Source organism: Lupinus angustifolius, unplaced genomic scaffold, assembly GCF_001865875.1.
Source record: "Lupinus angustifolius cultivar Tanjil unplaced genomic scaffold, LupAngTanjil_v1.0 Scaffold_237_8, whole genome shotgun sequence".
Classification (NCBI taxonomy): Eukaryota; Viridiplantae; Streptophyta; class Magnoliopsida; order Fabales; family Fabaceae; genus Lupinus; species Lupinus angustifolius.
In genome coordinates this window covers 1021-15991 of record NW_017727182.1, presented here as the reverse complement: position 1 = coordinate 15991, position 14971 = coordinate 1021, and the positions used below count along the sequence as shown (strand labels likewise).

The 14971-nt window shown below is 30.3% G+C and overlaps 1 protein-coding gene and 1 long non-coding RNA gene across 2 annotated transcripts; both read left to right on the top strand.

The window, feature by feature from the left end:
- Window positions 1-9051: 9051 nt before the first annotated feature.
- Window positions 9052-11696, top strand: LOC109340732. The gene is made up of 3 exons (XR_002106829.1): window positions 9052-9524; window positions 9664-9756; window positions 10653-11696. It is a non-coding gene; the product is annotated as an uncharacterized LOC109340732 (long non-coding RNA).
- A 312-nt stretch (window positions 11697-12008) lies between these two features.
- On the top strand, window positions 12009-12798 carry LOC109340731 (zinc finger MYM-type protein 1-like; the record flags this gene model as incomplete). The annotated part of the gene is made up of 1 exon (XM_019578459.1): window positions 12009-12798. A coding segment is annotated over exon 1 (790 nt), but the record flags the coding sequence as incomplete, so codon positions are not given.
- Window positions 12799-14971: the final 2173 nt, after the last annotated feature.

Here is a 14971-nt window from a genome sequence, read left to right as displayed (position 1 = left end):
GAGATAATATCACAAGATTAGCATTATGTCTAGATACTAATAAGTCATATGTATAAGATGATAAATAATATAAGTTTATGTCTAGAAAATATACGACTTATTGAGTTATGCAAGTTCAGAATAATGCAAGGAATAAACTAATTAATTTATTCAAAAATCATGCAAAAAGTTGATCAAACTCAAAGCAAATATAAAGTAAATAAATAATTCAAATATAACCAAACTTTATGGATTAATGGTGAATCATTGTATATACATCAAACTCATGCTACATTCAATCCCAACAAGGTTTTAGTTACTTACGTTCACAAGGTGTAAGTAAGACAGGGATAAAATACAACTCATGGGGTGGTAAAATCACACACAAATGAGTATAGATTAACTCCTCTAATACTTACACATTGATCTCATGATTAAAATGAGCCAAACTACCCTAGAAACTCATAAAAGAAGTATTACAAATCAATGTTGCAAAGTTTGTATGTAATGGATCAAGTCGGAAGTCCTTAAATAGTGTTATGGTGTTCGTTTCTGATCTCAGGGCCCCGCCTGTGCACTAGGCGCAGCCTCCATCTGGCTATTCACGATCTTTCAGCGCACCATCCATTACCCTGAGCACAAACACGTACGTTGAACGCGTACCGAACAATGACTACATGTTGAAATTTGAAATTTGAGTTCACTCGGTACAAGGGGTTGCGTCGAGCACAGGTTGCAAGCTGCTATTTTCGTTAAGCGTATAAACCTATGCTTAGCGCATTGAGTTTTGTATATTTCGCCAATCTGATTACGCACATTAAAGATCCATGAGTTATGAACAACATATCCAAAATTTAGCTCGATCCAACGGTGAACGAATGTGGAATATCAATTTTACTCGGATAACTCATGGCTGATTTTTTGCGTTTGTGCGGAACTTATCTTTTTTGCCATAAGTCCTCTGGATTAAGCATGCAAAGCACTCCAGAGGTGAGACTTGAGCATTTAAACAAGTTTTAATCATATATTAGTACAATTTTATTCATTTGAGTTGATTAAGTTATTAAAGTGCCATCAAAATATATAAAATATAATCAATTTGACACTTAACAGTAGAGTCAGGTCATACTCACCCGTATTAACGAGAAAGGTTATTTCAAACTCTATGATTTGACTTATAACATTCATATTGTTTATAAATAGATAAAGTTAAGTATTCTTAAAAAAATTATTTAATCTAGTAGGTTAAATTTTATGCCATTAATTTTTTTTTATTAATTCTATTGATCTATTTAATTATATTATTAAATTAGAATTAAAGTTATTATATATGAAATTTGAATATAAAAATATAATTTAAATATCGATGTTAGATATACTTATTTAAAAGATGTTTATTAGCCTGTTTAAAGACATACATATACATCTACTTATAGCATAACAAAGTATTAAATAAATATATAAGTTAGACTTTTAAATAGTTCATATATATGTCTTATCAAGATTTACAATAGATAAATAAGTCAAATGTAAGTTACTATATGTTATATAAGTCAGACTTATTTAAAGTATCTTAGCAAAACTGGTATATCAAGTAGTATCTATTAAGTTCACCTAAAAGAAAATCTTGTAATAATAATTGGAAAAAATGATAAACCATATATTCATATAAACCACCTGGATGTATCCATACATATATAAACCATATACTTGTAACCATAACGTATATCTAACTAAATAAGTATTGTATCTTAGGTGCCCAAACAATTTTATTGTAGTGTCTTTGTTGGGGAAATAAAAGTCGTGGAAAGAAAAGTTGAGAGAAAAAATGAGTAGAAAATGTGATAATTTTTTAGTTATTTAGTATGATAAAAAATGGAAAGGAATTGAAGAGAAAATAATAAAATTATTATTATTAATGATATTTTTTGTATTATTAAGAGTATCTCATCTTCATATGAGTAAGGAACTAATCCCTTTCATGGTGTATGAATATCCCCAATAAGTATCTATCACAGGAATTGAACCCTTTACCTTTTGGTCTTTCTATAGATCTAGCATGACTCACTAAACTAATGTCTTGTTTATTAATAATAACACTGGTGTGTTATATTATTTTCTTTGGACTTTTAGAAAATTATCGACAATTATAAGTGTAACTAATACGTAATACAAAATTTTGAATATATAGGGAGTTAGTGATGAGAAAATTTGTCACTAATTTTCTCGGACAAGGAGATTTGATATCCCAAATCATGTCTTAAACCAATGAAAACATGTAATCTCAATTAAAAAATTAAATATTCATTATTTTTTCTATTTTCCCTTCATGTTATTGGTTTAGGACATACTGACAGTTGATATTGGTCCAGTTTTTTTACTATTTTCCTCTCAATATTGGATAGAAAACATAATGACATGAGTCTCACCATATTTTATAGAGTAAATTATACTCATACTTCCTGAATTTTAGTGAAATTACACAAATCATTCCTTACTTTTCTACACCTACACAAATCCCCTAATTTTTACATTTTCATTACACTGATCACCCTACATGAGAAATAAGTATAATCTTTTAAATAAAAATGTGATAAATACAACTAAGTTAAACAAAATATAATAAATTATAGAGACAAGTCCAAATAATATACAAATCAATGTATCTTTATTATCTTTTGTTACAAAATGCAATTCTAAAGATATATTGTTTAAATCGCTCTTATACTATATCGTAACGAACCAAAAATAATAGAGGTATTGACTCATATATTATTTGGATTTATTTTCATAAATATCATGTTTTGTTTAACTAAATTACATTTATCACATTTTTGTTTAAAATATTACACTTATTTTTCGTGCAGATGTGCTCGGTGTAATGAAAGTATAAAAAATAAGGGGTTTGTATATGTGTAAAAAACAAAGAGTAATTTGTATAATTTCACTACAACTCATGGGATTTCAGTGTAATTTACTCTATTTTTTATTTATTTCCTTCTTTTCCATGCAAGTGGAGAATATTCTTTTCATTCCTCTCGTTTTCTTTGTTCCCTTTTCACCCAACCAAACATTACGTTAGAGTAGAGTTCAATTGTTTCTTGTAATGTACACCCGAAAAAAAAAGTAGTTTCGTTTAATGCATGCATATGTTGCTGATGGCTTTCTTGTCTATAGCGTGAGGCCATTGGTTAAAGCCATGAGACAAATTGCAAATTACTAGCTTGCAAGAACTTTTGATATGTTGACAGCTGCACTAACAAAAAAAGAAGGAAGAGAGATTAAGTGAGCAATAAAAAGTAAAAACTATGACTTATATATCTGTGTGACTTTTGAAGAGGGGGGAGGGATAATAAACATATAAATGAAGAATATAAATTCACAAAAAATAAAATGAAAATATAAGGCATGGATGTTACCCACTTACTCCATTGATTCAATGATTAACGAGTGTGTAAGGGAAGGGAAGTGAGACTAGAAAGGAAAACATTCTTGGACAATAATTCAATGTTTAATGGGTAAAAAAGAGAAATGTTTTGAGTGTAGTTACCTCATACACGCTATAAAAATATGTTTTATTTTGGTACATATTCTGTCATTTTTATATTAAATTTAGAGTAAATTATACTAAAATTCTCTAAGTTTTAATGAAATTATATAAATCATTCATCTTTTTTGCACTTACATATTATACTTACACTACACTTACTACCACTACATGGAAGATTGGCGTAAGGTTTTAAACAAAAAAAAAAGAAATGAATGTAATTAAGTTAAATTTCAATGGATATCAATGTAATTTATTCTAAATTAATTAATTATACATAGTTAGGATAAATTGATCATTTTTAAATTAGTATATAGAATTTGGTTGTGAAATTATTTTTCTTTTTTATGTATTTAAGTAACATTTTCTTAGAATTATTGATCATTATATGATGATCAATATGTGGTACACATGAATGATCTTGAAATATTGGAAGCCTTGTATAGTGAAAAATATGGACTCCTAAATTTATTAAATTTTTTTTGTATAGACAAAGTTTTTGAAGGGGATTGAAAATATTATGTTATCGGGTTCTCACACTTTTTGTCAAAGTTTTACCAATAAATTTTTTACCTATAAAATTATCTTTTAAGACTATGTAAAATTTAACACCAAAGTTTAAATAAAATATCAATTTATAAATTCAAATTTTCATGAGTCTTAAATTTTTAACCATCTTGTCAGCTTAATGTAAAACTATGAAAACCTCTAAATTGTGATTTATAAAATAAATATATTAATAAAATAAAACTAAAATAAAGATATTTAATTAAAAATATTTTTAAAAAATGGGTTGTTTATCATCATGGGCCATCGACAATCGCATTACAACACCTGCCTAGAGCTGATCCTAGCGGTACACATGACAGACTCGACTTATGGTAGACATGGCAAACTTTGTACAGTGATACACAATGTAATGAATTAGGTATGTGGTATGTAGAGTAAATGATAGAATTATATAAGGGTTGAGGATGGTTTTGTCTAGGGATGGCAATGGGCAGGCCCAAGTAATGCGTTATTATTTCCAAACTCATAATATTTACGGGTACCTGTTCTGGTATTTGTGGGTACCCAACGAGTTTTTAATTTTAATTATATATTTGTATATTTTATAATAATCAATACGTAAATATAATTATTACATGAAAAATATGATATTTATATGATAAATTTATGATCATAGTCAAATATGTTTAATTTATTATGATATAATAATATAGTATATGATATATAATTTTAAAATAATAATAATTTTTTTAATATATATAAAATTTAATTAAAAACTAAATTTATAAATTTTCGTATGCCACAGGGCGAGTATCATAAAACTCGCTCTCATCCATACGATATTATTGGAGGTTTCCATTGCAAGTATTTCTAGGGTAACTACATATGAGGTTGTTTTGCCATATCTAGTTTTGTTATTCAATTTCCTATATTATCTTCTCTCCCGTCATAATAAGAAATGTTATGACTAGTGAGTTACTCAAAGCTCCACCGATAAATAAAATAAAAAAACAAGGTGTACCAAGAAGTTTTTATTCAATTTAGGGGTGCGAGTTTAACACCTCTCTAATAGGGATAGGAAAAATATTCATCCCACGAGTACATATTAAAATACCTATAATACGTGTATATTACAAAAATTATTACTTTATAATTATATATTATGTTTTATTATTTTTTATGATGAATTGTAGTAATTGAAATATAATGATATATTTAATATGCAAATAAATTTTATTACTCGTGTAATCATTATTTTATATATATTAACTATTACAAAATATATAATATATTTAAAGTTAAAAAAATCATTGGGTATCCGCGAAAGTACCCCCGTTCTACCCTACTGATATCCATACTCTCTAAATAGACCAATATCAGAATATTAGAAGATTTTGTTTTACTAAAACTATTATGAATTCATAACCGTCAAAAGGTTTTTTGTCATATGTTACTACCTCATCTGATACTAGACTTTTTAGTACATGAAAAGATCATTCGTGTAAGTGGGGTTCAAAACTTCACTCTTAACTCCTCCTTATCTTTAAATCATTGTTAGCTAACTTATTTTTAGGCAAATGCTAGTAATTTATGTTGACTGAGTTCCATGGGCCTTTAAAAAAAAAAAAAAAAAAAATGTTGACTGAGATTTGAACTCAAATCACTCATTTAACTTACACACATTATTACTCCTCATTGTTAGCTCACTTTACATCTTCTATCTCAAATTTTCCCAAGACCATATACAATTTCTTCTAACAAAATTGATACTAGCTCCAAATTCTCATTTTCCCAAACCCTAATCTCTCTTTATCCCAAAAAATTTCCCTTAGTTGTTTATTATCATCATTCTCTGAAAAACTGTCTTGTATTCCATTTTTTCCAGGATCCATCACAGGTTTTGCCGTCCCACCAACGAACGTGGACCTCAACCCTGTCATCGTTAAACCTCAATCCCAACACCATCGACCTCAACCACATAGTTATCCAAACCCACGCCTCATCGTCGGTTGCTAGTAGTCAATTTCGACCGTGACTATGCTCATTTGAAGTAAGTACCATTTTATCTAATTATTCGATTTTTTCTTGGATATATGGTTATGTGTCAGGTCTATTTTTTGTTATGTTTGATATGTCGATTCAACTCATGAACCTAGTAATTCGAAGTATATTTGGTTTAAGTTCGACTTGTTTATTTAACAACCTCAATTTTTAGCTCAAATTCAACTAAGCTGAATAACGAGTTGAGTTTCAACTGAATGTCGAATTGGTTCGCTCCATATTTATGAGTTAATCTTTTGCAACTCACTAGGTAAGTATATGAATATTTAAGATTAGTTGAGTCTAAAACTCAATTAGGAAAATATGCTAAGATATAAAATAAATTCCTTTCTTTTTGCTTAACTTGCCTCTATGCAAGAATCAAAATATATAAAAATATTACATTTAAAATTCTATGCAATTAATATATCTATATAGCTCCATGCAACTATGTATGACTATTGTAACTCTTGTGTCTCTACTTGATTATTCAAAAGCAATCTTCTTTTATAGATGATATTCAACATCCTCATAGATGCTCTAACAACCTTCAAAATTGTATATGTTTAGAAATATCAATTAATGGAAAGAGTACCTTTGAGTCGATATCGAGAAGAATACAGTGTTGTCCATGGCGGATGGCGGCCTATGGCGACTGCCAAAATTCAGTCATCATGGTGTTGCGGGCAAATAGCGGACATCATCATAGCGGTTGACACAAAATAAATAAATAATATAACATAATAGGAAAAATAATAATACAATAAAACAAAAACCACACAATAACACAAAGTTTAATAAAAATCATTAAGTATCAATGTCTCCTAACTTCATAAGATCACTAGATAATTAAAAATAGATACTAAAAAGTAAAATAAACAATAATAACAAGTCTTGTAAAAATCCACAACTCAAAATCAAAGCAAAACACAAATATAAAAGGTAAAAGATCTAATCTTCTAAATATTCTCCTCTTCCCCAATATCATGCTCCACACCAACATATCCTCAAGAAAAATGTTATGAAAAAAAGTAGTTCTGAAAATAAACTAAAAAAGCAAACTGAAATAAAAAAATTATAATTCTAGAAAAAAACTAAATCTTAAAAAATAGTAGTTCTGAAAAAATGTTTTGAAAAGGTAAACTGAAATTCAAAAAAATGTAAACTAAAAATAATAAAAAAAATGTAAACTGAAATTAAAATACTAAAAAAGTAAACTGGAATTAAAAAATATTTTTAAAACAAGGTAAACTAAAATAAAAAATTAGAATTATATATATATATATATATAAACTGTATTTGGCGAGAGATAATACCGTCACGACGATCTTTTCAAGCAAAAGGTGGACATAGCCATTTGGCGAGATTTCCCAAATAGCTAATGACGGTGGGTCAAAAACTGGCACCGCCATGACCGTTTTTTTACAACACTAGAATAATATAATGTAAGAATCACTTATGACTTGACCCATGTTCAAATGTTCAATAAATATGTTGGATCATATGTATTTGAGTACGTCTTGATGTGTAGAAGTCTTTCTGTTTGATAATTACCTCATAGGCTAGTACTCTAAAGATTGTATATGTGCGTTGTTTAGAGATGTTTCTGATTATTTTGTTGCATGAACATTTTCATCTTCTTTGTCTTCAAAGAGGATAGAGAGAAATATTTATATTTCCAATGGTACTAAGTTTCTCCTACAAGAAACATAGCGTTTAATGTAGGAATAATAATGGAATTAACATTCTCATTAAATGTGTATAGCAATTATTTGGAATAAATTTAAATGATTAGACAAGTAAAGGTTATATATTCTTGAATCTTGATAGAGTAAAAGTAGTGAAAATCATTGGAGGTTGTCACTTAGACGCACTGGTCTGAGACCCAAGTAACTCTGAATGTAATATCTCCTAGACGAACATTTTCACAATGTATATTTTGTTATGAAAATGGGTTGTCGAAAGTGAATATTTTCAAAGTTTTCACTTCTGACTAATTGGTGTGGAAAGTGTTTTTTAATTATGACACTAGTTAATTGTAAGTGAAAAATAACTTATGAAAATGAACTTTCACAGGAAAAATAAAAATGAAAAAGTTTGGAATCATGTGAATTGAGATGGTTATGAGGTTTGGGGTTATTTGGTTTGTAGATTGATGAAAAAGAAAAGATGGGAAAAGAAGATAACATTATGTGGTTTGTGGGATATGTGGTGTGTGGTTTGATGAAGTAGATGAGTGAAAGTGTGATGTGTTTGAGAGAATATGAAAAGGAAGAAAAAAAAAAGAGATGATATTTTGTGATTGTCACGTCTCAATTTTCGGTTACGTCACTTCTTCGGGAGTTGCTAACACACTTTTTGCGGTTAAAATGTAGAAAATCAATTTAAGCCAAAATTTGATAAAATAGTCTTTGCTATTAGAGTTATGAGTTCAGGAGTCTATTATAGATCATAGAATGTATTTAATATTTTGTCCGTCCGTAATAAAATGGTACCCTAACTAATTACCTGAATTAAATACTATTTATTAAAATTAAATTGCTTAAAATAAGTATTTATTTTTTATTTCTGTGTCTTATAAGAGTATATCTTACCCCAATTTTCAGCTATGCGACTTAATTTTTCAAAAATTTTGAGTCCAAAACCAAAAAAAAATGTGAGACCGATAATTGCATCATAGTCCAACTTGTACAGAAAACATATTTGATGTCCAAATCATAACCGAAAGTCGAAGCCCATAACAGCATAGGGGTTTCTTCAACTAGTCCATTCCATTATTGTTATTATTTCTTATGACGAAGAGACCAGGAAAAAAGAGAAAAGAATAGTGAACACAGAGAGAACGTTGTATTTGCCTGCCAAGTTAACAAAAGAAGGGAATGAAATGTGTGGCAAAGAGAAGTGAGAGCTGAGAACAACGTTTAACTGGTAATTTAAATTATTATCTTGGTTTGGGTTAGTGATTCTATTATTTGCTTATCTTTGGTGGATTCAGAATAAGTATGACTACAATCTATTCGAAGTATGTCCCGGGCAAAAAATTCTGCTCTGTTTGTGTTTATTTACTACCCAATGTACATAATTCTCTCTCATTTAGTGTACCGAATTCGTCGTATGGTGTTCCATGTAACAGATTCTTCTTTTCATCCTAAAGAAGGTATTAATGTAAAAAAGGAACTGCGTATCCAAGTGAATCACTTACCCACACTCGTACCAGTACCAATTAACTATGTCACTCCCCGATTCTATCCACTGATGTAAAATATGGTCATATTTTAATCACACTTCTTATCAATCCTTAGCCACCTTCAACATCAACCTGGAGCTGTTGCTCAACAATGTTAATGTCAGTCTTTTAATTTCTCCATAATATAAGACTAAGATGCACTTCACTAGTAACTAATTATGTTCTTAGAGAAAGGATTTCACAGAATTTGCTTGTCTTTTCGTAGTGTGCAGCAGTATATATCGAATGTTTAGCTTCTTATCATTGTTTTGGCTTAAATTCCGTGTATTTCGGGAGGAATTTTGATGCATTGTATTTTACAGGCTTGTACATTTTTTTGGTCTTTGATTGATTTTCCGAGATACATGGCCATGAGAATAACCCTTGAGCTGGAGGTAATGGTTAGGAAAACCACTCTCTAGAGGGTGACTGATTTGGATCCCCAAAATTGTAGGTAAAGTAAAGTTCACCTAGTATGGCAGTCCATTTCCAATGCGATCAACCACTATGCATTGAAGTTTTTTCTTATCTCAAAACTAAAATTAACTAACTCTGACTTACTTATTGCATATTGAAAATTTGCATAAACTTTTGGTAAACAAAACTTCTGAATTTTGTAATTTAGCCTTTGAACTATACTTTTCTCCTAATTTACAAATATTTATAATGTAGTCTTTTAATGCTATATAGGGTTGGCCTTGGCCCAATGGTAAGGTTGCTTGCGTTGTGACCTGGTGGTCATGAGTTCAGATCCTGGAAATAGTTTGTCGCATGTGAGGGTTCGGTTATGTACATCTATCCTCGTGCACCGAACCACCTTTTTTAGTCTTCTAATTCTATAAAAACTTATAAAGATTATAATTTGATTTTGATTGTTAATTTTTTTATATTTATTCTTGCTATTGCTTATTTTTTTCATATCATTGAAGATTCGACAAAATTTTATATTGTGTGTCAAGTGATTAACACAACCTTTGCAGTTTATCTAGGCGTAGGACCGACTATGTATAACCGAAAGTACAACATAGTGGGAAATGGATTGGTTCTTGCTATGGTTTTCATAACATATATCTAGACTATTATAATTGACACAAAGGGTGAATCTCGACGCAATTGTAAGGTTGTTTGCCTTGTGACCTGAAGGTCATGGGTTAAAATCATAGTAAGGTTGTGTGAGCCTCGTGCATTGGGCCGCCTTTGTATTATAATTCACATTTCACACAGTTAACACAAGGGCATGGTGTTAATTTTTGCCCCTCGTGTGCATAAATGAACACTACAACTCACCCCTTCCTTTATCTTTCACTTTGTTATTTTGTTTCTTCCTCATTTCCTTTTATGATTTTTCAGCTGGATTTTGGACTTTCATGTTTTCTGCAGCATCACTTAGTGGAGCAGGGCGGCAATTTTCTGGCACATTTAGGAGGTTCATTTTTATCATTTAATTAAATCGTTTCTTTTATGTAATTCAGATTGGTTTCTTTATTCGTTTGTGTCTGTTCATTTGTTCAGTAATTATATGCTGGTTTTGTCTTTGCATTGTCTGACTGCTTGCTTGTCAAGTTAGTAAAATCTAGAGGGAAGAATAAGTCTTGCTTCTTATATATGCTTGCATTTATTAGGGCTCAAGTTATTTTGGGATGCTCTAACTTCATCTCTTCTCAACCTATGTACACAAAAAGTCGAAGATAGTTATATAACATTATAATGTAGAACACACAATGTCTTTGCATTGTCTGCCTGCTTGCATGGCAAGTAAGCGAATTTGACAGGAAAGAACAACTCTTGCTTCATATATATGCTTGCGGTTATTAGGGCTCAAGATATTTTTGGATGCTCTTTAATCAACTTTATATCTTATCAATTTATGCAAACAAAATGTGGAAGATAGTTATATAACATTATAATTTAGATCACACAATAAAATACTACCCATGTTCCTGCTTATTTATCCATTTTGAAGAAACAAATTATTCCTATTTATCCATCCCATTTTGAAGTTCAAGAGTACATTAATTGTTATTTTCAATGTTTACCCTTATTTAATACTTTCTTAATTCACATAATTAGTGGACAAAAAATAATAACCACTAAGAGAGAAATAGTATATTAGGAAAAAACACAAAAAAATGTCATGTAAATCAACACGATGAATACATTTCTTAAGATGCGTATTTTTGCAATTGGACAAATAAATAGGAACAAAAAATGTAGTATATTCTTCGTAAAAGATATGACTTCAGCTATTGAGGGCTTTAACTTTATTAACAGATAGATGTGCATCTCATTAAACAGTAAAAGGGGATTGTGTTTGCATTTTCTATTTATGATAATTGGGAATATGTTGTCTAAAGCAGTAAAACAGTCTTCTGCCCACTCTCCAGCTAATCTAATTTTCTTGCTTCCTCTTTTTTTGGAATTGAGATTTGTCGCGCCCCGGTTTTCGGCTACGCGACCTCTCGAGTCGCCACTACATTTTTTACTATAAAAAATGTAGAAAAATCTTTTTTTAGCCCAATTACCTTGGGCCTTTTGGATTTTTGATATCCAGGTTGAAAACGACCTCAAATTTGGGAATATCCAGTGAATCAAAGAGATGAAATTCGGAGAGCTTATCTAAATTGGGGACCATATCAATGTGATGTTGAAGATTATCCATTAAATAAAGATAAAAATCCAAGACGATTTCAATCCACATGGCTCAAAATGTTTCCTTCATGGTTAGAGTACTCTATAGTGAATGATGCTGCTTATTGTTTACCTTGCTATTTATTCAGTAATAAACCAAGCGCACAGGCTGGATCTGATGTCTTTACTAGAAAAGGATTTAGAGCATGGAAAAAAGTCAATGCTGGGAAGAATTGTGCATTTCTTATTCACCTTGGTGGCTCGCCTCACAATAATGCAATAAAAGCTTGTTTTGATTTGTTGAACCAATCTGGGCATATTCGCAATATCTTCAATGTGCAAAGTTCTGATCAAATCAAACAAAATCGGCTACGTCTTAGGAGCTCTATCGATTCAATCCGCTGGCTCACTTTTCAAGCTTGTGCTTTTAGAGGTCACGATGAAACGCCACAATCAAAAAATAGAGGTAATTTTCTTGAACTCATCAAACTCCTAGCATCATATAATGATGAACTTGCAAAAGTAGTGTTGGAGAATGCTCCATTTAATTCAGAGTATACCTCTCATATAATTCAGAAGGAAATCATGCATATCATGTCTAGTAAGGTGAGAAGATATATCAGAGACGAGATTGGGGATTCTAAATTTTGCATAGTTATAGATGAATCATGTGATGAATCACAAAGGGAGCAAATGGCTATTGTTTTGAGGTTTGTAGATAAAAATGGTTACATACAAGAACGATTTTTTGATATTGTGCATGTCAAGGACACTACATCTATCACTCTTAAAAAAGCAATATATGGTGTTCTTTCTCAACATAATCTTGATGTTTCAAACATTCGTGGCCAAGGGTATGATGGTGCAAGTAATTCAGATTGGTTTCTTTTATTCGTTTGTGTCTGTTTATTTGTTCAGTAATTATATGCTGGTTTTGTCTTTGCATTGTCTGACTGCTTGCTTGTCAAGTTAGTAAAATCTAGAGGGAAGAATAAGTCTTGCTTCTTATATATGCTTGCATTTATTAGGGCTCAAGTTATTTTGGGATGCTCTAACTTCATCTCTTCTCAACCTATGTACACAAAAAGTCGAAGATAGTTATATAACATTATAATGTAGAACACACAATGTCTTTGCATTGTCTGCCTGCTTGCATGGCAAGTAAGCGAATTTGACAGGAAAGAACAACTCTTGCTTCATATATATGCTTGCGGTTATTAGGGCTCAAGATATTTTTGGATGCTCTTTAATCAACTTTATATCTTATCAATTTATGCAAACAAAATGTGGAAGATAGTTATATAACATTATAATTTAGATCACACAATAAAATACTACCCATGTTCCTGCTTATTTATCCATTTTGAAGAAACAAATTATTCCTATTTATCCATCCCATTTTGAAGTTCAAGAGTACATTAATTGTTATTTTCAATGTTTACCCTTATTTAATACTTTCTTAATTCACATAATTAGTGGACAAAAAATAATAACCACTAAGAGAGAAATAGTATATTAGGAAAAAACACAAAAAAATGTCATGTAAATCAACACGATGAATACATTTCTTAAGATGCGTATTTTTGCAATTGGACAAATAAATAGGAACAAAAAATGTAGTATATTCTTCGTAAAAGATATGACTTCAGCTATTGAGGGCTTTAACTTTATTAACAGATAGATGTGCATCTCATTAAACAGTAAAAGGGGATTGTGTTTGCATTTTCTATTTATGATAATTGGGAATATGTTGTCTAAAGCAGTAAAACAGTCTTCTGCCCACTCTCCAGCTAATCTAATTTTCTTGCTTCCTCTTTTTTTGGAATTGAGATTTGTCGCGCCCCGGCGCGACATCTCGAGTTGCCACTACATTTTTTAATGTCAAAAATGTAGAAAAATCTTATTTAGCCCGATTACCTTGGGCCTTTTGGATTTTTGATATCCAGGTTCGGAAGTCGGTTACAGGGTAGGGAAGGTATTAGCACCCCACCCGTCCGCCTTAAGTGGTACCCTATACTAAACTACATGGATTATTATATTTTTTATTTGTTGTTATTACTATTAAATAAAGGAACACCTCTTTATTAATTAAATTAATTAGTTAATGATTAATTACTTAAATGAAAAAATTATTATTTTTAGTTGTGCCTGACAAGATTGACTTTGGTCCTACGTATCCCTATTAAGGGAATCAAGGCTTACGTAGTTCTTTATGTAGAAAAAGGTTTGTTGGTTGGATTGATTTTAGAAAATATAAAGGTTAAATCCCGGCTAACAATCCTACTGATACAAGTGAAGTACAACCCATACGTCCGATACCGCATTTGTATTGAGGGTTAGCTAAGATATTAATTATTTATATAAAAAATACAGTTTTTTGTTTTGAGTCATAAGTAGATTAGCTATAGTGATTGTTCAGCAGATGAAGTGCAGCCCATATGTCCGACACCGCATCATGTCTAAGAAAATTTACAATAATTATTTTATAAAAAAATTAAGTAACTCTGCACTTATTTATAAAAAAATTCCACAATTTTTACTTTTTTCGTTATTCACATCAAAGACGGACATACACAAAAATTGGTAAATCATTAAGACAATCATGCCCCTTGATTAATTGTTAGGCTAATTATATGGTATGTAACATATCATGCTAAGTTGATTGATTTTACTAATAATTGCTCTTTATTTGTTAAAAAAAATGTGAATATGGAATAGTATCATTGTTTAAATAGAAATGAATATGATTATAGCAAATTGATTTAAAACAATTATAAATTATTTAGCACAATAAAATTCTTTGTTAATGTTATACTTGTTATTTTGTAGACAAATTAAATTTAAAGCATGCACTTTCATTATATACAAGTTTACCCATTATTTTATTTAATATCACATTTATAATAGACAAATAATGATGAATTAAAATGTACAAACTCACCTGGATGCCAGGAAAATAAAGGTTTTTTAAACAGGGAAGGCCTGGATCCCATATGAGTGCTCTGGAAAGCCCAGGACGCGTGGCGTCACGTTACTGGACG